The sequence below is a fragment of the Trypanosoma theileri genome (assembly GCF_002087225.1).
Source record: "Trypanosoma theileri isolate Edinburgh chromosome Unknown TM35_Tth_4_V1, whole genome shotgun sequence".
Taxonomy (NCBI): domain Eukaryota; phylum Euglenozoa; class Kinetoplastea; order Trypanosomatida; family Trypanosomatidae; genus Trypanosoma; species Trypanosoma theileri.
The window spans coordinates 755,837-778,472 of record NW_021639846.1 but is presented as its reverse complement, the minus strand read 5'-3'; the positions used below and the strand labels follow the sequence as shown (position 1 = coordinate 778,472).

At 39.6% G+C, this 22,636-nt stretch overlaps 9 protein-coding genes across 9 annotated transcripts; all 9 read left to right on the top strand.

The window, feature by feature from the left end:
• Positions 1-247: 247 nt before the first annotated feature.
• TM35_000044450 (uncharacterized protein) lies at positions 248-1,081 on the top strand (the record flags this gene model as incomplete). Its single annotated transcript, XM_029022639.1, has 1 exon — positions 248-1,081. One exon carries the CDS (start codon positions 248-250, stop codon positions 1,079-1,081), a length of 834 nt encoding a protein of 277 aa, XP_028886297.1.
• Positions 1,082-2,169: 1,088 nt separating this feature from the next.
• Positions 2,170-7,995, top strand: TM35_000044440 (putative ubiquitin-protein ligase; the record flags this gene model as incomplete). The annotated part of the gene is made up of 1 exon (XM_029022638.1): positions 2,170-7,995. The coding sequence occupies one exon, from the start codon at positions 2,170-2,172 to the stop codon at positions 7,993-7,995; it is 5,826 nt and encodes a 1,941-aa protein (XP_028886296.1).
• Positions 7,996-9,748: 1,753 nt separating this feature from the next.
• Positions 9,749-10,753, top strand: TM35_000044430 (uncharacterized protein; the record flags this gene model as incomplete). The annotated part of the gene is made up of 1 exon (XM_029022637.1): positions 9,749-10,753. One exon carries the CDS (start codon positions 9,749-9,751, stop codon positions 10,751-10,753), a length of 1,005 nt encoding a protein of 334 aa, XP_028886295.1.
• Positions 10,754-11,651: 898 nt separating this feature from the next.
• Positions 11,652-12,701, top strand: TM35_000044420 (uncharacterized protein; the record flags this gene model as incomplete). The annotated part of the gene is made up of 1 exon (XM_029022636.1): positions 11,652-12,701. The coding sequence occupies one exon, from the start codon at positions 11,652-11,654 to the stop codon at positions 12,699-12,701; it is 1,050 nt and encodes a 349-aa protein (XP_028886294.1).
• A 480-nt stretch (positions 12,702-13,181) lies between these two features.
• On the top strand, positions 13,182-16,655 carry TM35_000044410 (uncharacterized protein; the record flags this gene model as incomplete). Its single annotated transcript, XM_029022635.1, has 1 exon — positions 13,182-16,655. One exon carries the CDS (start codon positions 13,182-13,184, stop codon positions 16,653-16,655), a length of 3,474 nt encoding a protein of 1,157 aa, XP_028886293.1.
• Positions 16,656-17,031: 376 nt separating this feature from the next.
• TM35_000044400 (uncharacterized protein) lies at positions 17,032-18,486 on the top strand (the record flags this gene model as incomplete). The annotated part of the gene is made up of 1 exon (XM_029022634.1): positions 17,032-18,486. One exon carries the CDS (start codon positions 17,032-17,034, stop codon positions 18,484-18,486), a length of 1,455 nt encoding a protein of 484 aa, XP_028886292.1.
• A 331-nt stretch (positions 18,487-18,817) lies between these two features.
• Positions 18,818-19,126, top strand: TM35_000044390 (uncharacterized protein; the record flags this gene model as incomplete). The annotated part of the gene is made up of 1 exon (XM_029022633.1): positions 18,818-19,126. The coding sequence occupies one exon, from the start codon at positions 18,818-18,820 to the stop codon at positions 19,124-19,126; it is 309 nt and encodes a 102-aa protein (XP_028886291.1).
• Positions 19,127-19,568: 442 nt separating this feature from the next.
• TM35_000044380 (RING finger protein 32) lies at positions 19,569-20,912 on the top strand (the record flags this gene model as incomplete). Its single annotated transcript, XM_029022632.1, has 1 exon — positions 19,569-20,912. One exon carries the CDS (start codon positions 19,569-19,571, stop codon positions 20,910-20,912), a length of 1,344 nt encoding a protein of 447 aa, XP_028886290.1.
• Positions 20,913-21,582: 670 nt separating this feature from the next.
• TM35_000044370 (Low complexity protein) lies at positions 21,583-22,473 on the top strand (the record flags this gene model as incomplete). The annotated part of the gene is made up of 1 exon (XM_029022631.1): positions 21,583-22,473. One exon carries the CDS (start codon positions 21,583-21,585, stop codon positions 22,471-22,473), a length of 891 nt encoding a protein of 296 aa, XP_028886289.1.
• Between the last annotated feature and the right edge of the window lie 163 nt (positions 22,474-22,636).

Genomic DNA, 22,636 nt, shown 5'->3' with positions numbered 1-22,636 from the left:
TATTTCTATGAATATATTTCTATTCTCTCACATTTATTCTTTTCTTGGGATTTAAAACGGCCATACATGAAAAAAAAAAGAGGAACACGCATTTGAAGGTGACCATCTAGGAAGGACATTATATAAAAACGAATCAAAAACGAAAAAAAAAAACATTATTATTATTATTATTATTATTATTATTATTATTATTATTATTATTATTATTTATTTTATTTATTTATTTATTTATTATTTTCTAACTTCAATGAGTTCAGCTGTTGCCTTTTCTGTACGCCAAACTCTCGTGCCGGTGGTGGGGTGGGGTCTTCTCTTCCCTGTACGCCGTGTCTATTGTGTTGGACAGAACTACGCAGATCACGCTAAGGAGATGGGTGGAACTGTATCCAAAACCAATCCATTCTTCTTCACCAAACCACCAGATGCCATTACCAGCAATACCACGAATCACACCTCATCGATGGAAGTCAACGCGAAGTATCCCCCGCAAACAGAGAATTATCAACACGAAGTGGAGTTAGTAGTGGCGATTGGCCCCAAACGCGGAGCTAAAAGTAGTGAAGATGCGGGAATAAAGTACAGTGCACTCTCTCCTAAGGAAGTACAGAATATTATTTACGGCTACGCTGTGGGTCTAGACATGACAAGACGGGATCTGCAACTGCAGGCAAAGACGAATGGAAAGCCGTGGGATTTGGCAAAAGGTGCGGATGAAAGTGCCCCACTTTCTGCGATTGTGCCTGTGGAAGTTATTCAGAAACAGAATGCCTTATTGTTTTATACAAGTGATGAGGCCTGTAAAGAGATGGTGACAGAAGGTACTGGAATACCTGCCGTCCTACGCCGAGGGGCGGTGAAGTTGACTGTAAATGGTACACCTCGTCAAGAGGGGAATTTAACATCCTTTGTTACTCCCATTGATGAATTAATCTCTATCTTGTCAAAATCAGTTGATTTGGCACCGGGTGATCTTATTTTTACTGGAACTCCTTCAGGTGTCTCCGCTGTAAAGCCTGGTGATGTTATTAAAGCATCCGTAGAGGGCGTTGGAGAACTAACAGCTCATATCTGCAGTACATAAATGATATTATTATGAATATCTATATAGGTATAGATATGTACGATCGGTTCTTTCTTGCTACATTAATGAATGCATGGTATATGAGGATGGATATTTGTCTTTGTTATTTCTATTTGATAACTAGTACCTTTTATTTATTTTATTTTTACTTTTGCTTTCTTTAATTATTTCTGTTTTGGATGTTTCTGGGATTTTGTGAGGGAAAACGAATCATCTTTAACGATATTAAGATAAAGGTACAAAAAAGAGAAGAGAAGAACATGATCTTTTTTTTTTTTGTGGGATTTTTCTCGGTATAGATATTGTGAGGAGGGTATTATTATTGTTTTTTTTTTTTTTAGAGTATGAGTACTCTTCTTAAAATTACTGATAATGGTGTTCTCCATTGGAAAAAATGAATCTATATAATCTTTACAGAGATTAAGATAAAAAAAAAAATACTATTGTTATTTTTTTTTTTCTTCTTTTTTCTTTTTTTTTTTTCTCTGTTCTTCTTTGAGGGGAAAAAGTAAGGCATATAGAGTATTCTTTTACTTTCTTTTTTTTTTCCTTTGGATCTTGATTAGTTGATTATTAAAGGAGTAAGCCCAACTGGTGTGCAACGTGCTGAAATTGTGCTACCACAGTGAAAAAAAAAAAATAAAAGGAAGGAAAAAAGAAAAAACATTACACAATAGTTCCTCAAATAATTATCAGTACTGCCGTGTACTGTTAAGGTGTTTTCATTTCACACCTCCTCTCACTTTTTTCATCTGAGTTGGTGTCTGCGTGCTTAGTTTGCTTGATCTCTCTCACTCACTCAGTGTGTGTGTGTGTGTGTGAAAGAGGGAAAAGAAAAAAGAGAATAGGGATTTCATCATTAGTCGTTGGTTTTCCTTTTCTTCTTTTCTTTTCTTTTCTTTCTTGCTAGTCGTTGGCCTACACTTGTTTCCTTGTGGGGGGCGAGGATCGTGTGTGCTTTTCACTACACTCTAGACCGAGCCCAAACTTATTTATTTATTTATTTTTTTTTTATTGATTTTATTTATCTGTTGCCCACTTTTTTTTTTCCCCCACACCGTTCCTCTGCAAAGTCGGTAATAATGAGTATGCAAGGCCATGTTATCGTGGAGGACTCCAAGCAGCAGGTGAAGGAGGTACACCGGCAGAAGAATGACCCCGACAAGGTGCTGGGGCCACTGGACCGTATGTGTTTGTCTCTCGTGATGGGAGTGGAGAGATATCTGCGTGAATTCGACGCGGCCGCCGCTATTCCAATGTTGGTGCGAATGAGTGAAAAGGAGGCATTTGCATTTCGCGGGGATGCGTTAACAATGCTTTTTCGAGCTATTTCTCTCATTATGGAACATGTGCCTACTTCCTATGAGAGTATGGGACCCTATCAGAAACAACTTATGAAATCGGTTTGTCAGACACTTTCCCGAACACTGGCGGGGAGGATGAAGTATAATAATACAGATAATGTGATGTTGATGGAAGAATGTCTTCGATTGATTCGATTTATTAGTAGGGATGAAAGTAATATATCCGCACTTCGATTTGGTATGACAGACATTATTCAAATCGCTGCCTCTGAAAATTCTCTGTTAGCACGACAGGCATTTGATGTGCTTCTTATTTTATGCTCTAAAGTGATATTACCATCAGAGGCGGAAAAACCACACATGCTTGGTCTTCCAATTTCCTTTATGGGATGGAAAAAGAAAAAGAAACAAAAAACAAAGGATGATAGTCCTCCATTTAGTCAAGATCCGGTAGTTGTAGCCGTAGAACAAATTATTGCTCCTTTTCTTCATACATCCATTCAACAATATGCAGCAACACTTGAAAGTTTTCCAGAAGCATGGACATTTCTAGAAATGGCATTACAATGTCTTGGTATGCTTATGCAGCGAGCTTTACTCTGTCATCGTCCTTCTACAGCACAAAAAATGGTAACGGAAGATCTTTGTAAAATTCTCTTTCATTTGATTTTATTTAATGATAATAATGTGGCATTAGAACAAGGAGTTCGCTCTGAACGACTTTTATTATGTGAAACAATGTTGGATGCCGCTATTAGTGCAAGTTGGAGAGTTGCCAGTGAATCTCTCTTAACAGAGGAAGCTCAATCATTTTATAAACTTATGTTTGAAGAGTCGGATTCAGAAGTAACAACATTATTAGATGATCCTTTCCCAGTAGCAGGATCATCTTTACGTGGAGCTCAACGACGAGATAAGAATCATATTGCTTCTATTGCAGCTGTTAGACTTTTTATTCTTGCTTGTCCACGTCTTCCTAGTGAGGCATTCGGACCAAAACCGAAAGTTCTTCTTCCTGTTCATGAGTGGAAGTGGGAAGATGAGATGCGACATAAGAACCTTATTGATGAAGAAAGATGTATTGCTCTTGAGACAAGTTTTGTTAGGTTGTCTAAAGAGTCTGTTATTAAAATACAAACAAAATCAATGGTTGTGGATTTACATACAATGAAAATGTGTGGAGGATTTGGAGGTATAGATCGCAATATTTATAGAAAATTTGTCCCTTTTGTATTTCATGTTGTAGATGAAGAAAATCTTCGTCTTGTAAAATCGGCAAAAGAGGTTATGGTATCTAGTAATTTGTTTGTGCAAAGTAAACATGAAACTAAAACCGCAATGACCGTAACAACAGCTAATATGCCTCCACATTTAAAAAATCTAATGCGATTTTATGTGATCAATAAAGATGCACCCGTATTATTAGGAAATGTAAAGATGGCAGAACTTTATCTTGAACGTCTTTGTAATTTCGTTGTTTGGGTACCTGGTCAAATGACCATGCAACTTGGAACCTGTGCTTGTGCTTCCTTACTACATTCAGTAATTCGATCTGGAGAAGATAAACGATTTGTTTCTCTTATTCGTAGTGTGTTACGTCCATTATGTGAAATGTTAAGAGTGGCTCTTGCCTCTTCCGATAAGGCGACGAAATCCATTTGTCTGACAATGATGGTTTGGTTATTGTGTCATCCACGAGCCGCGGAGTGGCAGTTTTGCGGAATAGCCCAACGGTGTGGAATTCTCAGAGAATTAGAGGAGTTATCACGCGGTGGAAGTAAAGGAAATGGGAATAGTGGTGGTAGTATTAGTAGTGGAAATCATACAAATACCGCCAAATCCACACACGCAGCCTCAGAAGAGCGACAAACACGAACAAAGTATTTGGCCACAACCGCCTCCGCTATTCATGCCGCTATCACAGAAGAGATGAAAAGATTACAAGCACCAGGAAATCCAGCAGGTCTTTCTACAGTAGATGTCACTGTGGTGCGGCAGGCTGTTCAGGATTTAAAAACATCTGCCAAATTGCCTGGTGTACACCGTAAAGTAGTGGAACATGTCTTATATGTAATGGAAATGTCATTAAGAACTATTACCGCATTTGAAATATCTATGCTTGGAATTGCGGATGCTGTGTTAACTTATTTACTGGAAGATAATGAAAATAATGCCGATGCGACGAGTGTGAATGGTAGTACTACTACTAATACTAATACTACTAATACCGGAGAAGGGAAAACTTCAGCTCTTGGTAATTTTGTTTTTACCTCTTCTGTAGATTTAGCGCCTTTTGATGGAAGAAGTGTTGCCGATCGTCTTTTTCAACGTTGTCGACGAGAACGTCTGGAGTGTTTTCTGATGTGTGCGGCGGAGAAACCACGTGGAGTGGAGGCATTAATTGAAAATTTAGTATCGGCTCTCCCTATGCACTCAACCTTCCCTCTTGTTGAGACAGTTTTATCCGCAAAAAGTGTATCTTGCCGAACACCGTTAAAAGCAGCTATGATATGTTCACATATTTCACCATGTGTTACTCTCTGTTCTAAAGCCAATGGAAATAGTAAACGTAATAATAATAATAATAATAATAATAATAATAATAATAATAATAATAATAATAATAATAACAGTAATAATAAACCCCCAGCTGTTTTAAGTGTGCATTCTAGTAAAGATACAAACAGTCGAGGAGTCTCTGGAGGAGGAGGAGGAGGAGAAGAAGAAGAAACACCTAGTCAATTACGTGGCTTCATTGAAAGAGAAGTAGTGGTACCAAACCCACGTGATTTCTGTCCACAGGGTCATCGATTACAAATTATTGTTACTCCACGAGATATCATATCTCCATGTGATTTATGTGAAGAGGAAGTACGCTCTGGATTTCGATGTGCGCAGTGTAGATTTCATGTTTGTATGGAATGCTATGCGAATCCGGATGTTCACTATGAAGGTGGTAGTCCTCTCTTGAGTTCAAGATCAAACCCTGAAGATGATAATGTGAGTAATTCTGTAGAAAGGACTCCAGTAAACCGAATAAAGAAAGTGAATGTGCGAGCGCATTTATTCGCTTCTGTAGGTGATATTGAACGTCATTTTCGTACGGGATCTTCTGCTATTAAGAATACAGATGTTGCCCCAGCACCTGTATCAGCATTACAAAATATTGATAATTTTATAGGTCACGTCCAATCTGTGTTGATTCGAAGAAAAAAACAATTGGCCCCTGGATCACTTCGAAAATCTATTCAAGAAGCACTAAAAACTTTTATCTCACCTGGTTCTATTCCAGATAACACAACCACCACCAATAAAAGTTCAGAGGATCAATCTATTCAAAATCAAGAAACTCAAGAAATGATGCAGTTAATACGAGATGCTATGGAAGAACGGTATGTACTTTACACTTCCCCAGGTGGAAGATGTACATATCAAGAAACCTTTATAGGAAATTTACTTCAACGTGCACTTCTTGAAGGGTCAGTAAGTCTTGTAGAACAAATAGAAAACTGTTTACTTAGTATGGAAGGAGTGGCTGAGAATGCTAGTCCTTCAGATTATCTTCAAACAGGGGAGGTAAATTTTGAGAAACATGCCGATTCTGCATTACAGTCATCAAGAGAACTTCCAGATAGGGTAGATAGTACACAAACTTTTGTCTTTCATCACTTTGAAAATGATGAGGAAACACATTGTTGTTGTGGAGAAAAATCAAGACAAGAACTTAATACTATGCATTCATCAAATATTGTTCGAAACCCTACTCGACTTTCTCAAAATCAAGATACTATATTACTTATTCTCTTACATAAAATTCTCAATCCACTTATAAAACAACATGTTGTGGATATTAATCCCGCAGCTTTTGTAAGTGCTCCTTTTACAACACTTATTGTAAAATCATTAGCAGCTTCTGCATTACGTGTAGCCATCCTTCCACCGAAAATTGCTGTTCCTCGTTGGGTAGACTTTATCCTTACACAGGCTAAATTTCTTTTACCTCTTAATGTACGAGAACGTATTGCCCGATTTTTCGCCTACGGTGCTCGTCGAGCATTGCATGCTCACATGAAAGGTTCATGTGTTTCTAGGTCTTATCGTTCTATTAGAATATACCCGGCTGAATGGGCAAGGGTATCAAATCATAAGTATCGGGTAAGACGAATGGAATTACTACATGATGCTTATATAGTTCTTCGAAAGAGTGCCGATTCTAGATCTCCTATATCTATTGAATTTGAGGGAGATGTTGGAGTTGGACAAGGTCCTACAGCACATTTTTATACATTGATTGCAGATAAAATGAAAAAGGAGCAAGTACACCTTTGGCGTGGAGTTAGAACGATTAGAAAAGAGAATGATCTTGGTAAAAGTGGAAATTCAAAGGATAAGAGTAATAGTAGTAGTAATACAAACATTAACATGAACAGCAAAAGTGATTGTGATGAAGTAGAAGTGATTCTTCCATTAGAGGGTATTTACCCTTGTAAAGATGTCTTGGTACGTACTTCATGGAAGGGATCTGCAGTTTCTCCACAAACACTTCCAGATGGTGGGAGAATCCTCACAGACTACCGTATTTGTATGGATGATTTTGCAGAGTTTGATTGTGAACGTGCGCAGTGTTATTATCTTGTTGGAGCCGCACTTGCTCGTGCCTTTACAGATGAGGTGGTGTTCCCACTTGATATTTCTCCCGCACTTGCTATTTTTCTCAGTCACGGTGCTCCCCCATCTCGAGTAATACTTCATAATGTCCCTTGTGCTGACAAAAATATTGAAAGACCAGTAGATTTCATGGGATTATCTCTAAATGATGTGGAATTAATGGATAAATCACTTGCATCTAGTTTACACTCACTACTCTCACTAGATACTGCCACTCTGGAAGCGATGGATTTACCCTTTACATTGCCTGGTGATGATAATTTTGAAATGACAAGTGGTGGGACAAAGTTGCGTGTTACGACGAAGAATCTCTCTCGTTATTTTCATCGTGCTGCTGCTGGACTTTTATATGAATCAGCTGTGTTTCCCATTCGTTTTCTTGTTTACGGTTTTCATGATGTTGTCCCTTGTGGGGCTCTCACTGCCCTAGACCCGGAGGATATGATGGAATTACTCTGTGGGAGTAAACAGTGTGATTCCCAACCACTGTGGACACTGTCGGAGATTAAATCAATTCTCGTGCCTGATCACGGTTACCAGAATGACTCTCCACAGATAACCATGCTGCAGAATGTGTTGGCCAAGCGACTCACACCGCGTGAGCAGCGTTTGTTTTTACTGTTTTGTACGGGTTGTCCACGTTTACCGGCTGGTGGAATTGGTTCACTTGGCGCCATTACAGTCGTGCGGCGATCGGATGTGGCTTTTTTTACTCAGTTCTTTAACAGCGGGTATGGATCGGCAGACCGGGGATCCCATTCGGCATCGACATCTAGAGATAATGAGTTAACGGGATCCTTAACAGAGAAAGATTGGCCCCTGCCATCGGTGAATACGTGTTTTCGTTATCTCAAGTTGCCTCCATACCCCACAGAAGAAATTATGTACAGGAAACTGCAGCTCAGTATTACGCAAGGTGGGGAAACGTTTCAGTTGTCTTGAAGAAACTACATTTTGTTTTCCAGATTTATTTCTGGAAATAAATTTTGATTTTTTATGCATTGCCTCAGGCATTCAGCAATGGGAGGTGGTATTAGTAGCAATAGTAGTAGTATTGGTAATATTGGTATTATTGTTGGTGATGATGGTTTTTTGGCAAAAGTATAATATACGGAAATAGGTTGAGAGGAACTTGGTGAAGCTTGCAGGTGTAGGTAGAAGAAAAGAAGAAAAAAAAAAAAAAAACGAAAGAAAAAGGAAAAAAAAAAAATGATGTAATACATTTAGTTCTGAGAAGAATAAAATAAATTTTTTTTTTAAAAAAAAGGAGACTCCACGCGTGTCTGTTCTCTCGCACCATAGTAGTACTCTTCCTTTCTTTTGTTTTTTTGTTTTTTTCTTTTTCCTTATTCTTTCACTCTCTCTTGTATATGAATTCAGTGGTTGTATTTACCCCGTTGCTCCCACACGAAGGTAAGAGAGGACCCCAGTATCAATACAAAGAAGTGGACAAAATGAGTGGAAGATGATTTTTTTTTTTTCTTTGTGTTTGTCTGTCTGTAGATCAGGCAAAGAAAAAAAAAAAAAAGAAAAACGAAAAGTGGGAAATGTATTATATGAGAAAGTAAGAGTGAGTGATATCTGCTGTTTGCTCTTGATTTTTCTTTTTTTGTTGTTGTTTATTTAATTATTCTTTTTTTTTGAGTTTGTTATTTTGTTTTTATCCGGAAGGAGGAGGTGGGAGACCCGTGGATGTCTGCGTTAGACTCTTGTTTTCTCCCCTGTGAAATCATTAGGTTGTTTGTTTGTTTGTTTATGCTAGCGAGATAAAAAGTAGAAGGTTTACACAGAAGGAAAAAAAAAAAAAGAAAAGATAATGTGAGAAGTATAAGAAAAAAAAGGTGTTGTTGGAGTGGGGGGTATATATTATTGTTAGTGTAAAGTAGGAAAAAGTGTAGAGTTGTTTTTTTTTTTACTTGTTTGTTTGTTTGTTTTCTCTGGAGAGTCATTATTTTTCTATTTTCGTTTACCCAATATAAGTTATATATCTATATATATATATGTTTTCGATATTTAACCATGATGTGTGCAAATAATCAGTAAGGCAAATAAAGAAGTAGGTTCAATTTAGTGATGGATAGAATGAATGAAATGGAAGGGGCAACCAAAAAAAAAATAAATAAATAAGAAAATAGTATGAAAAATATAATAAGTATGTGAGTATATGTGTACTGTTCTTTTTCCTTTTTTTTTTCTCTCTGAGTTCTTTTTACATCTTGGTAACATGTGTCTGCATCCGCTAATATTTTCCCAATCCTTCTCTTTTCACTATTCACACAATCACACATGCACACTATACCTATTATCTTTTTTTCTCATCTATATAAATTAATCATTCAAGGCGCATTTTTTTTTTTTTTTCTATTCAGCTTTATTTTATTGCAAGCGATATGAGGCAAAAAAAAAAAAAAAAAAACAGACTCTGAGAAGTGGTTTTTATGAAATGACAACAAAGATGTTTCTTTTAAACTGTGTTTGAAATGTTGCCGCATTTGTCTTTGTGTGTGTGTTTTTTTTCATGGTTTCTTCTACTTTCCTGGAAAACCCCTTCTTTTTTCTTTTTCTTTTCTCTCCTGCCTTTGTATTACATGGTCTCAACTTCATTATTATGCTGCTTTCTCTTTTTATTTATTTATTTATCTGTTACCCTTTTCTTTCTTTTTTTTTTTCTGGGTTTTATTGATTGTAGGGCGGAATGACGGTGAAAAAGTTGCGCCCCTCCGCGCTGCTACCAAAGCTTACAGTGAACAAGAAGTATATTAAGAAGGTAAAATTCATTGCCAAGAAGAAGGAGGCGGCAGCAGCAGCAGAAAGGGGACTTAGTAGTCTGAGTAGGAAGCAGGGAAAGAAGAAGAAGAAGGTAAAGCGGGCTGGCAAAGGAACAAAGAAGAAGGATGTCAAGTCCAGTGCGAAGAAATCATCTCTGACGACGGTGAAGGAGAAAAAGAAAAAGGGTCTTGTCACCAGTGCGGCAAAGAAAGTAACAAAGAAGAAAAAGAGAGTAATCAGCGAAAAGGAGGCCCCATCTGGTGATGAACCACAACAACAACAATTACAAGAAGAGAAAAAGAAAAATATTTCACAGGAGGAAATAGACAAGACATTAATTCAGCGGGCCATTCGCGGTGAAGAGGAACACTTTAATGGCTCCACCTCCTCCTCTGCTGCTGCTGCTGCTGCTGGATTGGAGTTTGGTGAGTTGCTCCAACACCCATACCTCCCATTCCTTGAGGACTACGCCGAGCAGAAACGCAGTGAATTGGTCTCCGCAGACACTCTTCTACAGGGGGCTCATGAGTACTTCAAAGATCTCGGGAAAAAGGAATCCGCCATGCGTCGAGCAGCGGCAAAGCGTTTGCGTGAGTTAAAAGAAATTAACCGTCGAGGTGGTGATAAGGATGGTTTCCGCTACGTTGTGCCACGAAATGTGAAGGAGGTGGTGCGGCAAATGTCGCAACAGCAGGCGGTGGATGTGGATACGTCCAACTTGACCTCAACATTCCGCGAAGAGCAGACAAATGAGGCGGATGAACGGCCAATGCACCGCCGTAGACGTAAGAATAGTTGTTACTCTGATTTTTATCAGTTTCAGGTAAGTAAGCGCTGGACACGCAATGCAGAGAACTTCCTAAATAAAGGACGTGCCCATAAGTCGATGTTTGGGGCAGCACGACAGCAGCGCTCGCTCAAAAAGTTCTAAAAGGACTTGGAGGATTGCAAGGTGGAAGGGGGGAAACAAAGAGAAAAAGGTAAGAAATAAAAAAAGGAAAAAAAAAGAAAAGAAAAAGATAGAGGATTGGAAAGCAAACAATAATAACAACAAAAAAAAAAGAAACAGGACGCTGATAGTGGTGACGGGGGTGGTGCTGACGATTATAGTGATGAACGCACTAACTTAATCCTAATGATCCACGTGCCCTCAGTATACTGCTTTCTATCTTCTCTCTGTGTGTGAATGCGATCTTGTCCTTGTGATGCCTAGTAAAGATAAAGGAAAAAAGGAAAAGAATGAGGTGGTATGTGGTTGAGTGTCGTTTAATAGAATAATACTTTTTGTTTAATTTCAGTGAAAGAAAGCTGTTATTGTCGAGGCATCCTTGATAAATGCCCACACAAACTCACAAAGTTGGTGAAACCCATATATTACATATGTGTGTATCTCTATCATGAGCATTAGCTTATTTTTGGTTTTGCGCATTTATTATTTTTTTTCTTTTTTTCTTTTCTTATAATCCCATGTCTGTATTTTATCTGTTGTCATATTTTCTTTTTCTCTCCCTTTTCTCTTTTTTCTTTTTATTATTTTCTTACCCTTGTGCCCTTTCCCTACATTACTGCTGTTACTCGCCTTAACCCCAGTTTGTAGAGGTTGCTTTCGTCGCCGCCTCTTTTTCTCTCACACACACACTCTCTCTCGCTCTGTGAGTGTGTCTCTACTGTGCTTTCTCACTATCTCTGCGCTTAGCTGTATTCCCACTACCGCAGACAACCAAAAGAAAAAAAAAAAAGCACATCTATCTCTCAGATCCATCTATATATATAAATAAGAAAAAGAATATATATATATATATATATATTATATACGGAGAGTCTGAAAAATGGGAGGACGTCTGCGAAACTTGTGGTCCGGCGAGGAGGAGCGGGCGGTGGGGAGGCCGCGGGCGGTGCCGGTCGCTGCCGGCTGGACAGTCCGCCCGGAGGTCCTCCCGCAGCGGAGGGCGGGTGTCCGCCGGCGGAAGTACGCCCCCGTGAGGCCCAACGAACGCGAGGCCGTCGCCCTCCCCCACCCGGGGCAGAGTTACAACCCCTGCGATGACGACCACCAGCAGGCACTACGTACAGCCGTCAAGCAGCTCGAACGGAAGAAGAAGGCGGATGAGAAGTTTGTTGCCATGATCACACACGGACGCGATATGGAAATCACTGGAAACTTCTCAGCCGATAAGACATGGGAAGAAGAGGTGCAGGATCAGCCTACCCAAGAGAAGCAGAAACGAGATGGAGAGAAAAAGAAGAAGGTGTCGTCGCCTAATAATACCGTCATTACTACTGCTAATGGTAGTAGTCGTAGCAGTAATAAGACGATGACTGCCGCCTCTGAAGATACAACGGTGGTGGTAGATGAAAACAATAAAGCTCTTGATGTCTCGAGCAAAGATAAGAAAAAAGATAAGAAAAAGGATAAAAAAAAGAAAAAGAAGAAAACTGCTACGAAAGCATCCCTCCAAGCAGCTAAGCATGCGTTGCCACATCGTCGTCACCCAAAACGAGAGGTCGCTATTGCTGAAGTGGATGACCTTGATGATATCTTAGCCACACATGAGAAACGCCAGGCACGTCGCGATGCCGCAAGGGAGCGACGCCGTGAAGCAAAACGTGCAAATCTACAAGTAAAGACTTTTGGACGTTACCATCATACACCGTTAGCCCTGGATGTTGCCCCAAGCGATAAACTTGTCGAATCCCTCCGACATCTGAATGGCAGCTTTGTACATCCTGTTATGGAACGCATGAAGTCACTGGAGGAACGTAATCTTATACCTGCCCGTATGCGACACAAGTATAATAAGCGAAAGATATTGAAACCTAAGGGAGAGGTACGTGTGAAGCGTGAAACCTTTGGCGTACTTCCCGAGACGAGTTTCTAAAATGAGAGAAAAAAAAGGGGGAGTGACAGAGAGTGAGAAGAAGAGGAGGAAGATGTGTTGATGATGATGAAAATGAAATGAAAAGTGTAACAAACAAAAAAAAAAAGAAGTTTCTGCTGCAGGTTAGCTAAAAAAACGATTAACGTACTTGACCCGCTATATAATGACCAGAAGTATATCCTCCTACTCCCTCCCTTCCTTCCTTTGGGTCAGACTATTATTCTATTTTATTTAATGAAATACAATATTTCTTTTTTTTTTTTTTGTCTGCATTTATTCTTCTTTTGATATCCTTTTCTCTTGGGTCTGTGTGGGAGAATATTTGTATCTGTAGAAAGGGAGAATTAAAAAAAAAAAAAGAACGAAGAAAAAGGGAAAACGGTAAACAAATAATAAAAAAAAAACAAAAAGGAGGGAAAGCAAAAGAACAAAGAAAAAGGAGAGGTGTAGGTCTTCAAAAGAAACTCCACATTATTACCAATGAGTTTCTTGATAAAAACATTGCTTGGAGACGGTGTAGTACATCCACCAGAGGATGGAGTGGATAAAGATAAACCCTCTACACAAGAGGAGCAAGGGAAACAGCGAGTTCCCACACGGACACTTATTCTCCGAATTCAATCTTGTACAGTAGCTCAAGATAGACGTGATGCATTGAAAGAATTACTATCTTGTACAGATCTCCCTTATGTTATGGCAGCAAAAGAAGTTTCTTATCTTTGTAACGTGCTTCGAAATTTTCCTGATGATGAAGAAATTGTGGAATCATCACTTGCTGTTTTATCTAGTATTACCGATTTAGCTGGATATCCATCAGCTCCTTCTACCTACAGTGTATCTGAAAAAGAGAAGAGACGCATTCGTGATTCTTTTTTACATGAATTAATTTCAGAAGTTCCTCTGTTTTTAAATCATGTAAATAAAGGTTCTTTTTGGTCCCGTTTTCATTCTGTTCAAATGTTGCAACGATTAGAAGAATATGATTCTTCTGCAGTACATAAACTTCTGCTATCTTCTCATGGTATAGGTGTATTGGTTGATATACTAAATGATAATAGTCACGGTGGAGCTCTTAGAAATGAAGGGTTAGTCTTATTTACAGCCATTACCGCTACTGATACTGAATTACAAACACTTTTAGCATTTGATAACGCCTTTGAGACTCTTTTTTCTGTAGTTAAAGAAGAAGGAGGACTTGATGGTGGTGTTATTGTATCAGATTGTTTAACCATTGTTCATAATATGTTACGAAATAATAAAGCTACACAAAAACTCTTTCGTGAAATGGGTTGTGCTCGTCTTTTATGTTCATTAATAGAGGCTGTACCGGAACATGTTAAAAGTTCTATGAAAAACATTGTATCCCAAAAAAAACAAGGTGGTACTAATGATGGAGATGATGCAGAAACAGGTTTTACACCTCTAAGTAATGTACAGAGTGTTGTGGTACTTATGGCAGTATCTATTTTGAGTTGTATTTTACGTGAAGCAGAAGCTCATCAAGAAGGTCCTACAGCTCAAGATGCACTTTTACAAAGTGGTGTTTTAGACCCATTGGCTTCTTTAGCCCTTGTTGGTGCAGCTGTTGATGACGCTGCTCGTGTAGAAGCAATGCGGACATTAGCGGTTCTTCTTAATGGTAGAAGAGTAGGAATTGAGAAATTTTTACAACTTCAGGTTGTGACGTTACTTCGTGGTGAGGCTCCTATGCAAGTGGAAGAGTGGACTGCCTTACGTGCCCTTCTTCATGTTTTGTTAAGAGTGGAAGATAGGGTTATGCAAACTGCTGCTGCACAAACAATTTTTGCTTTACTTTCAGTTCCAGCCTGTGAAGGCCGGGTGGGAAGTATACTTTTAAAAGGATTTGCTTCACCTTCGTCCTCACCATCATCATCAACAACAAAAGCATCTGTGACGATGGTAGCATCTAAAAATATACTAACTCCAGATTGTGGTTCAGCAATATCTAGTGCTATTTTTGGATCCTCAGGATCTACTGAATGCAGTGGTAAATACTACGCTGCACTTTTATTGGAACGTTTATTGTGTATACCTTCTGCTGTCGAAGAAATAGATCTTTCAGAACAACGAGAGTCAACAACATTACCTATCCCGAAACAATCTACATCTCCTGTAACAAATAACGTTTTTATTGCTTACGTACAATATGTGACAAAATGTTTCCGTGGTCAAGGTGAAATGGATCTCAATACCCTCAGTGCTTGTTTTAGAGCACTTTTAAGGTGGATAATGAGCAGCAGGAAGGCTGCCTTGTTATTTTTGAGTAATATAGGGTGCTATAAAACCCTTTTACAGCGATCAGGACAAGATAATGGACCAGTACATGTTCGGTTTTGGGCAGCTGTTCTTTGTGCCGCATTATGTGTTACTGTTACGAAGGAAAAACTTAGTGTAACTAGTGATGTTGCGGTACCAGAAGAACAAATGAAAACTGAAAAAAGAAGTAAAAGTGAAATGGATGATGGGACATCATCAGTATCATCATCATCATCATCTGCTCTTGGTAGGCGGCAATTGTTGGAATTATTTTTAAATTATTTGGGTGGTCCTGCAATCTTTGATAGTCTCCTTTTTGATGTAAAGGCTTCTAGTCCAGTTTGGTCAGATCCACCAAAGAACGCATTTCTTAAACCAACTCCTGTCCTTTATGATGAAAATATTAAGACTATGATATTAGGTATTATTAAGGATTTTAACGGTATTTGTCCATCTCGTGGACGAATTCACGAATTACAGGTATCAGCATCTTTAGATGAAGGTGCTATACCTTCAGCTCATGCTAGTACCTCTGATGAAGTGTTGTACTCTAATAAACCTCTTGATATATCTAGTAATTCTGCTGCTGTGAATACTTTCTTAGCGGGTCAAACACTCCCAGGAGTAGCATTGAATCCCCCAGAGTCTCATGATGGAGGTGATACCCTCTCGCAATCAAATTTAAAATCACTGAGAGAATCAACTCCAGAAAAGGGTGAAGGTGGTGAAGCTGTTGCTACTGCTGCTCTTCGTGAAATGTATGAAACCCAAATTGCGACACTTACCCAACGAAACACTGAACTGGAACGTGAGTTGCATCTATTACAAGATCAGGTTAAATTTGATGCTGAGCAGCGTGAGGCGGCCGCTGATCGGGAGACGAGGCAGTTGGAGGAGATGGAGAGTCTGCGTGAGCATATCCGTGTGCTGGAGGAGGCTCTGGGGGCGGAGGAGGAGCAGCGTCGGGTGCTGGCCCAGTCGCTGAATATGTTGGAGGCGCAGTTGCAGGGGGCCCGTGGAGCCCCCGGGGGCGGGAACGGCAATGGGGAGGCGCTGGCGCTTCTCGAGGAGGTCCGGCGGGTGACGGATGAGCGGGATGAGTTGCTCGTGCTGGCGGGTGAACTCGCGGAGTCGCCGGCTTTGCGCCCTTCTGACCTCCCGTCTCCCTCCCCGCCGCTCCCCCCGCCCTCCGCCGCCCCATCGGTCGCCCCAGAGGCGATGAAGGAGGAGAGAGGGGGATACTTTCACCACCAACTCCCCATCGGAGGGAGCGAGTCTACACCATCACGGGCACAGATATTTGACTCCCCAGAGCCAAACAATCCCACTGGGAGGTTTTCAACGTCATCGGCGCAGCAGGGGTTGCAGTATCAATATCAACATCATCACCGTCTTCAGATTCCAGGTGGGGCACCATTTGAACGTGTTGAAACAAATGGACATGATAGGGGTGGGATTATGTCAAATATTCCAGTCGATGGAGGCAGAAATCCGTTTGCTAATATATCTTCAGATGATTTCATGAATAATGGAGATGGTGAAGTTCCTACAGAGGAGGTGGAAAAACAACCTGTGTTCTCTACACCGAATCAAAGACGTTCTGTACCTTTGCATTACAATCCCTTTGCAAATATGTCAGACCCAGGTCCTGATGATGACCCTGGAGATCTGCGGTAAATAGAGATTGAAAATGTTGTGATGTGTCTATGGAGGGGACCTAGTGAGAGAAGGATGATTCTGATTTGAATCTATAGATCGTGAAGAAAAAGATCTCCTTTCAGGGATTCACAAAATATAAAGAAATCGTATTATTTTGCTGTATATATATTGCAGCTCCTTGTGCTACTTCATTAACCGTGCGTTTCTTCTTTTTTTGGGAGGACTTCTTTCTTTTTTTTTTTATGGTGTCATCCGCTTTCCTTTTATCTGATGGCTTACTTTACTTTCTTTCTTATTCACTGAAGCATTAACTATTGGTGATATCATTACTATTTTTTGGTTTTTTATTTTATTTTATTTTGTTTCTGAAGAGAGTTCGAAAGAGGGGTGGAAAATGAATCCACCCAAGCGATCTGCAGAGTTAATGACGTCTTTTCTGGGAGACTGCGAATTAACACTGCGGCGACCCATTAACTATGAGCCACCTATGTATCTTTTTCCAGAGTTGCTTCCCAGGGTTCCGGAAGGCACCCCTCCCCTCTCTGTAAGTGATGCTATCGCTGATGCCATTGATGTGGAAGCCTCTTCGCTGGATATCGCTGCGTTGTGTAATATTCCTCAAATAGAATTGCGAGAAGGTACAGGAGATTTACAACGAGGAGACGCGAATGAGGCATCATCTGCTAGTAATTCTGTTGAATTGTCAGATATGCATATTATAGCGTCCCTCTTGGCATCAAACCGCTTACAGATAGCTGGACTCACGGCAGATATGCTGAAATCTGGGGGTTTTTCTTCACGATCTATTGTGGAAAAATTAAGGACGCTGATAGAGCGCGCCAGACTGAGTAGTATCGAAGCAAAAGCGATCATGTCCCCCACATTTCTTAACCTCCTTAACTGGCGTTCCCTTACAGAAAATGAAAGCCGGTATCTGTCGAATAGAAGAAAAAGAGAACCAGAATCTGAGCTACCTGATAGGAGGGTTCGACCACGTCAGGAATTGGTAGAGGAAACAGAAATCGCTTTACTACAGCCATCTAATGACCCTTGGAGTAGTGATGTAGATCTTACCCCGGGTGTATTTGTTGCAGCTGGGGAGCGAGATGTGGAGAGGAGAAATGAAGCTCTAGTTGCTCTCAGTAACGTTTTATCTTCTTCTTGGCGATCACTACGTTCAATTGGAATACAAACAGATCGATTTGTTCCTGGATCAATAAATGAAACATCTCCTTATGCGGATCCCTTAAAAATTCCAGGTGGTACTATGGATGTAGAACAAGATCTTGGTTGGAAACCTCAGGAAGGAGAGGAGGATTCAAAGAGTAATTGGCTACTGCGCGTGACATCATCCATTACTTCAAGTACCAAAGTATTTCCTATGAAAAATGGGATTATGAACTTTGGTAGGAATGCTGGAGTGACAAGTGCTGTATATGGTAGCGTGACAAACGTTCATGTAGGATTATCCTCCTTTACTGCTCACCCTGAGTTCATCTCTCCCCATCACTTTTCTCTGATGCTACTTCCAGCTCAGTCCACATGCCCCGATGACAATCTAGGGACTGCGACTCAGCAAAGAGAAGGTAGTATTGAAGAGAGTGGGGATGGAGGGACTCGTTGTTTGTGGCTTATGAACTACGGACGCAACGGTACTCGTGTTATAGGAAAACAATGGACACTTGGTGATATGGTGAGGTTGGATATTGGGGATGTTCTTCAACCCACCGATGATATTCGCATCACCATCACTGCTTCTTCACAGAATGGTGAGGAAGAAAGTGTGGAAGTGGGGAATGTTGCGGAGGTGGTTGTAAAGAAGGAACCCAATAGAACGTTGGAAGAATAAACTGAAGGAAAGAGAAGAAAAAGTGAAGAAAAACCAGAGTCCCCTTCACACTTGTATTCTTTTTTCGGACGGTATGTTTTTATTTATTTTGAGAATTGTAATGAGAACTCTGCTCTTGTGCATCATTTTTTTTTTCTCATTGTTTTTTTTTTTTTCCGTGCATTGTATGGGTAAAAAAAAAGTCATAAAATTGTAATTTTATCTTGTTTGTTTTCTTTTTTTTTTATGTTTTTTTTTTTTTTCTTTTTTCCATTCCCTGCTTCTCTAAATGTTTCTAGGAGAAAGAAAGGTAGTACTGGTGGTAGTGGTAATATTTTTTTAAAATTTCTCTATGGGGTTCTCTGTTGGTAGTATTGCCCAGGCCTTGTTGTTGTGCCTTAATGCCATGGCCATTCTCTCTGAGCGGCGGTTCCTCTCGAAGTATGGACTCGCAACAGACATGATTGATCAGGGCAACGGCGGTGATGGGGGTTTTACTCCCACGGCTTTTGGTACTGGTGATGAATTTGGGCGTGTTCGACAATCATCCGGATTTAAGGCTCAACTCGCGAAAGTCCTTAGTAGTGTTAGAACATTGTTACGGTGGCCACTGATACTTATAAACATAACTGTTATTATATTTACACTTGTGTTTGGGTGAGGTGTCTTTATTTGTTATTTATTTATCTTTCTTTGCTGTTATAGAGCATTCATTATTAACTTTTTATAGGATTCGTGTAAGATTCTTATTACTTGAATTCCCTTTCTCAGTTTTGTGAGTTCGCTATGAGGCATGTTCTTCTACGAATGAGCTACCCAAAAAAAGAAAAAGAAAGAAAGGGGGTGGGGAAAGTGAGTTGATGATGATGATGATGATATTGTGACATGTATATTTTCCTATTCTGTTTTTTTTTTCTTTTTTTTTTTTTGGTACTTCTTTGTGTCTACGTAACACCACTAATGTGCCATATATATACAGACATGTAAATATATATATATATATATATATATATTTGATTTAATGGCTTTTTTTTTCTCTCTCTCTCTCTCTCTCTTTGTGTTTTTATTTTATTATTGGATCATAATGATAGATAGTCGCGACCATGTCGGCTGATCACAGCAGCCTTCCCTCCATTGGCCGCAAAGTAAACGCGGGGTGGGGTACACACACCACACGGCGAAAGGACCAAATACAAATATGGAGCGCAGTGGCATTACAACAACACTTCGCGCGTGGGGCGTTGGTGAACTCCACACTGCCAACATTAGAAGAAGTACCCCCACCACTCCCTGGTGGTCGGTTAACACTTGCGCAGAAAATGGGTTTAGTCCCACTTCCACCACCAGAACCAACGGAAGAGGAATGGAAAAAGATTGAAAGTACCGCACTTCGTAGAAATGTTGTTATGCCTCTTGGATCTAATGCTTGTAGTATTTGTCAAGAACCATTTTATGCTACTATGGAACAGGGTCAACTTTTACTTAGTTGTTCTCATGTATTTCATGAGAATTGTTTTCGTCAGTTTGAAAAGTTTGCAAGGCGATCTCGTGGAAAACATGATGCAACCCCAATGTGTTGCCCAATATGCCGAAGAAGTAATTATCATAAACGTATATTTTATGCAGGTAAAGCAATGGAGCAACGTGCCGCTATTGTAAAGATTCAAGCATTTTTTCGTCGTGTTCTTGCAAGGAAAGCTTATGTGAAATTACGTTTAGAAAATGATAGTGATTTCTGTGGTGAGTACGCCCGTGAGCGACTCGCACGGTTGTCTGAAGCGTATACGGAGTATGCAATTCGGCGTGAAAAGGAAAGAGTTCAGATATTAGAAAACATTGATCTTTATATGCAGCGTGCTCAAGCAGCATGTATTACAAAGGCGGAGTGGAAAGCCCTTCGAAAGCGAGTAGAAGCAGAGACAGAAGGTGGTGTATTGGATTGCCCTATCTGTTTAACGGCTATTGATAAAAACCCAAATGCTGAAGAAGCTCCAAAACCAAAAACTGGAGAAGAAATAGTGGCAGTTTTTAGAAAAGAGTATGAGGCACGTATGGCCAGAAAAAATGCTAATGAAAACAAGAGGAAAAGTTGCTATCAAGGTTTAACAGAACGCAATAGTAGCGTAAAACCAGTAAAGATATCCATTTCAAATCCATTAGGTTCATCTTTATTGAGACAAGGTTCTTCTGCCAAAAAGTTAAGTATCTCAGGCAAGATAAATAGTAGTACTACCAGTAGTAATTCTTGTAGTAAACGTACTGTTTGTGGTGATCATACAGATGTTCCTCGCCATGGTACTTTGTTGAGTTGTGGTCATTGCTTTCATGATGCGTGCCTCTCTGTATTTGAGAAGTACACGGAGATGATGGCTGTTCAGCGAGAGGGAGATACAGTCATACCTCGTTGTCCGCTGTGCCGCTCAGCCTACGTTAAATGTGATTACTAGTCTTCTCTGATAATAATAATAATAATAATAATAATAAAGAGGGAGAGGGTGTTATCTCCATGGATTTGTGTGATTTGCATTATTATTATTATTATTATTATTATTATTATTATTATTATTATTATTATTATTATTATTATTATTATTATTATTATTATTATTATTATTATTATTATTATTATTATTATTATTATTATTGTGTTTTGGACAATGTATAGTATGGAGGTGGTATTCCACTCTGTTTTGTCTCTGTGAGTGTATATGTGTGTATGTTCATTCGTGCACAGTTTTACATTTTTCTTATGTTTTTTTTTTTTTTCTCGACGTTTCCGTCATTGCGTTTGTATCTATCTATTGGAAACCTGACGCTTTGACATCCAAGACGTTCTTGTAGACTACTGCTTCTTTTTTTTTAAAAAAAAAAAGGGGGTGCAATGATAACTCTTTTTTTTCTTCTTATTTGTTTCCTTTTCTTTTTCATATTCATCTCTAATTTCCTCTATATTGATTTCTCTTTGTACCATTTCCTTTTTTTCTTTTTTCTTTTGTTTCTTCTTTATCATCCACACCCATTTGGTGTGCTGTGTGCGTGCAAACACACACACAAAAAAAAAAAAAAACTATATGGATATGCAGAGTACACACGACTGAGGTCTGAAGGTTATCACTCATGTCGGGGATTGACTACTCAAAATGGGATAAACTCTCTGACAGCAGTGCGTCAGATAATGATGATAATGATAATAATTATGATAATAATGAAGGGAAAGTAACAGGAGACCCGAGAGTCACTCAGCTTCAATACCCATCACGTGTTACCATTGGACCAGATGGAATTCATATGGAGACAATGCCCCCAAAGGCAACAGTTTCCCCGTTTGGTAAAACAAATGCTACTACTACTACTACTGTGCCAGTGCAGTCATCTGCAATAAAGACTTCCCAAGATGTGTATAAGAATGAACAAGAGGAAGAAGATGAGATGATGTATTTTAATCTCACTCGAAACGGTGGGTGTGAAGGAGATTCACATCTTTGGTCACAAACACGAGATACAGCCACAGTGAGTTTTATTTTACCCACAATGGAGACAAAAGCAAAGGATATTTGTAATTTTCGCTTAATAGCTGAGGAACAACAGGACCGAACCTCTGTTTGTGTACTCAGTTTTAGTTTAAGAGGTATAGAAGGCGAACGACGATATGTTTTTCGATACCCAGTAAAAGTTGATGAGGATATTGTGGATGGATGTTGGCAGCTGCACTCACTTCCGACAAGGTCTCTGCGTCTTTTGATAGTACAATTGGTGAAGGAACCAGTGGCGATGGGAATGTCGCTTTGGTGGGATAAATGCTTCGTTACTGATCAGACAGTTATTGATACGAGAAAGATTGCGGATAGAAACAATGGGGCAGCTGCACGTGCAGAAGAATTTAAAAAGGTCTGGGATCAAGCTCATGAGGAATTCAAGAAACGGATAGATGAACGACAGCAGAAACCAATTATAATTGATAATGAGGAGGAAGAGGAGGGTGAAGGTGAGGAGGATGGCAAACGGTAAGAGGTTAAATTTGCTGCAGTTGTGTGTATATGTGTTTAATGGAGATCTTCTTATCCTATTCTTTTTTTTTTGTGTGTGTTAGTCGTGTTGTTGTTGTTGTTTGGGGGACTGTGAAGAGACGAAAGAAGTGATCTTTTTTCATATCTGTTATTGGCTCACAGTT